This window comes from Schistosoma mansoni, assembly GCF_000237925.1.
Source record: "Schistosoma mansoni, WGS project CABG00000000 data, supercontig 0097, strain Puerto Rico, whole genome shotgun sequence".
Classification (NCBI taxonomy): domain Eukaryota; kingdom Metazoa; phylum Platyhelminthes; class Trematoda; order Strigeidida; family Schistosomatidae; genus Schistosoma; species Schistosoma mansoni.
Genome location: NW_017386031.1, coordinates 717,960 through 723,575, shown reverse-complemented (window position 1 = coordinate 723,575; position 5,616 = coordinate 717,960). Strand labels below are relative to the sequence as shown.

General features: G+C 40.0%; 1 protein-coding gene and 1 non-coding gene across 2 annotated transcripts in view; one reads left to right on the top strand and one right to left on the bottom strand.

The window, feature by feature from the left end:
• Window positions 1–2,912: 2,912 nt before the first annotated feature.
• The window catches only part of Smp_164230 (hypothetical protein), a gene marked incomplete at both ends in the record, with an annotated part of 3,469 nt that continues 765 nt past the window's right edge, over window positions 2,913–5,616 (top strand). Inside the window, one exon of the mRNA XM_018790459.1 lies at window positions 2,913–2,937. Within this exon, the coding sequence (XP_018646273.1) occupies window positions 2,913–2,937 (25 nt within the window). The remainder of the gene's footprint in view (window positions 2,938–5,616) is intronic.
• Window positions 4,436–4,506, bottom strand: Smp_tRNA_01438_Pseudo_TTG.1.1. Its single transcript has one exon. It is a non-coding gene (tRNA).

Below are 5,616 nucleotides of genomic sequence, written 5' to 3'. Positions count from 1 at the left end.
TGAAATCATGAGTCGATTCAAGCTAGACCAGCATGGAAAACCTAGAAGCATTGGACGGGCGTTTCGTTCCAGTGTGGGGCTCTTCAGCAGTGCACATCCACGATCCCGCCTCGCGAGATTTGAACCCAGTACCTACCAGTCTGGCGCCAGAGCACTTAACCGATAGACCATTGAGCTGGCCGGCATCCAACGGTGTTGATGTCTAACTTTAACCAATCCACGAAATCGCGCAACCAACTTCCATTGTACTGAGGTAGATATCTGTCTCTACCTGACATGGATTAGCTCCAGTGACCAGTTGGATGCCGGCTCATTGGTCTATCAGTTAAGTGCTCTGACGCGAGACTGGTAGGTTCTGGGTTCGAATCTTGCGAGGCGGGATCGTGGATGCGCACTGCCACAGAGGAGTCCCACAATAAGACGAAACGGACGTCCAGTACTTCCAGGTTTTCCATGGATATAGATATAGATTGTCCGTCTTCTTGAACTCTTAAAAGGTCTTAGATATATTTTTGAAAACTCTCATTATGATCTTGGTTACTATTGGATATTTTGAGGTATGGTTTTTATCATGTACTGATATCGGCTACTATACAAAGATATACTGCAATCGTATTGATGACTGAGATTCATGCAAACATCCAAGAAGTGCTATTTCAGTAGTTCACCAGGTTTACGTTTGCTTCACAACTAAGAGTTATGGGATTAGAAATCAGGGATAGTTTCAATTTGCCTGGTGTGTACAGTCTAAAAAGGAGACAGAATTAAGTGCTCTGCTGTGTCAAAATGTAATTTTTATCCTATACAAGGACATTTCTACTGGTTGCTATGCATGATATTTGAATTTCAAGCAAACAGCGGCTCAGTGGTCTGGTGGTTCAGCGCTCGCACGCGAGACTGATAGGTCTTGAGTTCGAATCATAGTTGTGCGTATCCATGATCCCACCTCGCAATATTCGAAACTAGAACACATGATCTGAACTATTGAAACTACTATCATATTCACAAAACCCCTCCTGATATTATATAATTGTCTTTAAACAACAATTATAACCGATTGTGTCACTTTAAAAGTTACTGGGCAATATGTTTAAGGAGTGGTAAGGTAAGGATTTCCACAATTGATTGATCACTGGGTGATGATCAATGTCATGTATGTCAAGTCCTTCTAAGTGCTGATCGAATGGTTGGTCGCGGCCCGAGTAGCTCAGTGATAACGTCTCTGACTGTGAAGCTGAGTGACACGGGATCAAGTCCGTCAGGGAGCACCAGTTCTCTCAAGATTACAGGTACACCTTGCTGACGAGTGCCAAGTAGCACGAAACCCGGGTCTAGGGTTTCCTGTTGACCACCTCCAACCACCATCGTAAGGATTTCCAATCTACCTAACTTTCAAAGTTCATTTAGTGAATGAATACTGCATATGAGAACAGAATTTTCACTGATAATTTGATTTCAACCTCTAACTTTCATGTTTACTTCTTTTTTCTCAACTTTCAAGTTGGTTTACTCTACAGTGGTGTATCCATAAGAGATAAAAGTAGATAGGTTTACACGACTGGAATGGAATAAATGGGAAGTGTAGCGAACAGAACACTAGTTGGGGATAATCGAATGTATTCAGGCACAAATTACAGTCTATCTCACTAAATTCTGATAACCATACAGTTGACAGTTAATTTGCAAAATAGCCATCAATTGTCTCAATCTTCACAGTTCCTTCTGCAAATATCAGTCCATCTTCTCTGATTTTATTGTTCATGCATTTTCATACCTATTGCGCTTCATTTCAGTTCTTTCCTTGTCGGTCTTCTGCTGAAATACATTCTATGCCTGACCATCACCATATGCTACTTATATGGATATAAGTAGATCACATCACAGGAAGATGCTTGAAAATGCATTTTTATTGTACATTGAAATAAGGGTAGTTATCCTCATATGGGATAGATTATTAATAAGGGGGCAGAAGGTGAAGAATATATTTAAACCACAGTTTTTCTAATGTTTTCCTATCATCACAAAGAGTATGGGTATTATTTTTTTTCATTAATTTATTTTTGCTTTCCGAATAATCTTGACATTCACCATAAGGCTTTATAACTCTTCTATATGAAAGCTCCCAAATGCCCTGGTATGGCCGAGAGTGGGGAGAATCCGCTCTCCCTCTTGAAATGCTCTCACATGGCCACGCGTATATAGCCTCTACCAGGGAAGTCCTACTCACTGCCTTCTCGTGGCATTACTATTGTTTACAAAATTGAGAGGACGAAAAGCGAATGTCTGGCGCTTTACCGGGTTGGTGGACACGGAAAGTCCACCTAGGGGAATTGGAAAACCCTGATTCCAAACAAATGGTGCACATGCGCTCCAGTAACCTGAGTGAACAAACGACGTATGAATCAATCGTTGGTCACCGGCTACCACGGGACTGCATCTCCTCACAATGCTCCACTGTCTTGTGGATCAGACCATTAGGTCAAAGGCTCCGGATGTGGCCCCCTAAGAAAACCACCTGTTTCAGTTTGGGCACCTGGGCAGTATCGTAGCCCTCATACAAATCAAATGAGATTTGTGCGACACCTATATATCTGGTACCCCTTTGTACCAATATTTATATGTTCAAATAAATATATAATAAATCAATCTATATAAAGATCCTTTAACCTATAGTTAGTAGTTACTTCGCAGCAACGTTCCTTTTTTAATAAATATAGTTACTAACCTCTTTTATTCAGGCTTAGAAACGACAGTAATCCTAGAAGAGCTTCAATCACAGCTTATTCATATTCAATTATCTGTTTTCTATTTCATTTAGCTTAAACAAAGTTGAAAATGCAGTACAACTTTCAAAGAAAGCTGCTGAATTAGCACGTGATTATTCATTAGAAACACGTGAATTAGTTAAAGAAATGTATCCAGATTTTGAACAACCTGGTAACTATTTTTTTTCTATTTTTTATTGATTATACTTTTTCAATTGAAGCTAGACCACCAGGGAAAACCTGGAAGCACTGGAAGGCGGTTTCGTCCTATTATGAGACTCCTCAGTGGCAGTGCTCATCCACAACCTCGCCTCGCGAGATTCGAACCTAGGAACTCACTGAAGATAATTGATAAACGGTTGCTCAACTTCGTGGATTGGTTGGAGTTAGACATAAACACCATCGGATGCCGACTCAGTGGTCTAGTGGTTAAGCGCTTACGCGCGAGACTGATAGAACCTGGGTTCGAATCTCGCGGGGTGAGATCGTGGATGAGCACTGTCACTGAGGAGTCCCACAATAGGGCGAAACGGCTGTCCAGTGCTTTCAGGTTTTCTATGGTGGTCTAGCTTCAAATGACTGATGATTTCAACCATAAAATTACACAATCATTTGTAATCTGTTGTTGGAAGTAATGTTGAAAATCAAAGAGAGGTGGACAATTGTTTTGTTCTAGTATAGAAGGTCTTAGAAGTTTATACACATGACTATACCAGGGATTGAACCCTACAGTCTTTGGATGTCGAAGCAAATGACTAACTATTAGTATTAGTGAGTTAGTGTCTAAAGGTATAATTCCCCATTTAATGCAGTATCACTGATGAAGAGTATTTCACTCACTATTAATAAGAAATTGCTTGTAATTTTATTGAGATCATGAACCTATCCAAGTTAGACAAATAGCTAAAACCTGGAATTACAGGATACCCGTTTCACTCTAGCATGGGACTGCTAGACAGTGAGGATCAAAGACCCCACATCTGGGGATCGGATCCAGAATCTTAGGTCTTTAAACTGAAGAGCCTATATCCAACTGTGTTAATTCACTATATTGAGCAACCTTTATCCAACACCTAGTATAAATAGCTGCCTCACACAATCTTGGTTGGAAGAGGTTAACGGATAAGGCTCTACACATAGATTTTATGTTACTTAATGCTCATTTGTAAGAGATGTATCATGTAAGAACAGATATTCTGTTTTAAACATGGAGTAGGCATTGTGTTTAACATTATTTCTTCATAAATCTGAGTTTGTATTGTTTGGGCTTTGGTTGACATTTGTCCACGGATCATTTACTGTACAGCTTGATAAACTTGAACAGTAAGGGATGTGACCTCACGATTAAATGATAAGTAAGTGATGCTGGTGAGTGAATGTTACTGTTCAGTATCTGGCTTAATTATTTGAGAAAGGCATATCTATATTCATGAATGTATTTTGACTCGGTTAGCTATTAAAAGCTCTCTATTCACTCTTAGTTTTCACAGACAACAAACTGGTTTCGGTAGGATTTCAGTAGGCAACACACGATAATCCAACACAGTAAAGTTTCGAAACAAGCTTAATATAAGCAAAGATGGATAGTGGCTAGAAGTGGAATCCAAGGCGTGCGTTTCGTCCTATTTGGGACTCGTCAGCCGGACGTACCTGCATCTCAGAGTTGATGTTCACTCTGGGACTCGAACTCAGTACCGTTCGCTTCAAACGCCATCGCGTTATCCACTCAGCTAGCTACTGAGTCCTGATAGCCACTTGCTTGTGCAATGGGGTGAAGTTTAAATTCAATTAGTATTGTTTGTTTAAATCTTCCCACTGATGATTAGAATCGCAACTGGTCAGTCCCTTATTGGTATGTGTGCATACTTTGTGTATTGCCTCGATATAGCATTAATTCACAAGCATTGTAAGCAAAGATGGATAGTGGCCAACAGTGGAATCCAGTTCGACACGCGTTTCGTCCCATTCGGGACACGTCATCCGGATGTACCTGCATCTCAGACTTGTTGATGTTCATTCTGGGACTCGAACCCAGGACGCAATAGATTGATCTCAGATAGGAAACCATTAGAAACTACATAGGTATTGAATAGCTCTTTATTCTCAGTATGAAATTCCTTAGTAGTCTGTGTTTATGATCCAGCTTTGAATCGAACACAGGAGCCTAACGGCTATTGTACAGATCTTGCCTATTTTGTAATGTAAAATAGAAATTTCTTAACAAGCAAGAAGCGTTGAAGGGTTGTTTGTCTTAAGTTTATCGACTTTTCATCAGCTACAACTCTGACTTATGGAATCATTCAAGTTAAAAATCAGACAGCAACATATCACTAAACGGAATCACTATTGCATTAAATCATATAATTAGTTGATGTTTTCACAGAAACAAACCACTGAATTTCGACGTAGTAGTTCAGAGGTATTATGGGGACTATAAGGTTCAAGAAATATATATGACCGTGATCAGTGTCGTCCAATCTGTGTCAGATGAAGACAGCTATCAACCTCAGACAATGGATGAAGGATTGAGCAAGATCATGAATCGACTGAAGTTAGACAGTAACACTGTTGGATATGGGTTCATTGGTCTAGAGATTAAGCGTCTGCATGCGAGACCGGAGGCCTTTGGTTCGAGTCTCGTATTTTGGATTGTAAGTGCGCTCTGTTGAAGAGTTCCATGCTAGGACGAAACAGGCTTCCAATACTTCCAGATTTTCAGTGGTAGTCTAACCCAGATTGACTCATAAATTGAAGAAATTTTTGTTATTCTCATCTAATCAGAAGGAGTTTTGTGGAGATTTAATATTTTCATAGTTGAAAGCGTGAGTCAATTGAAGCTAGACCACCACCA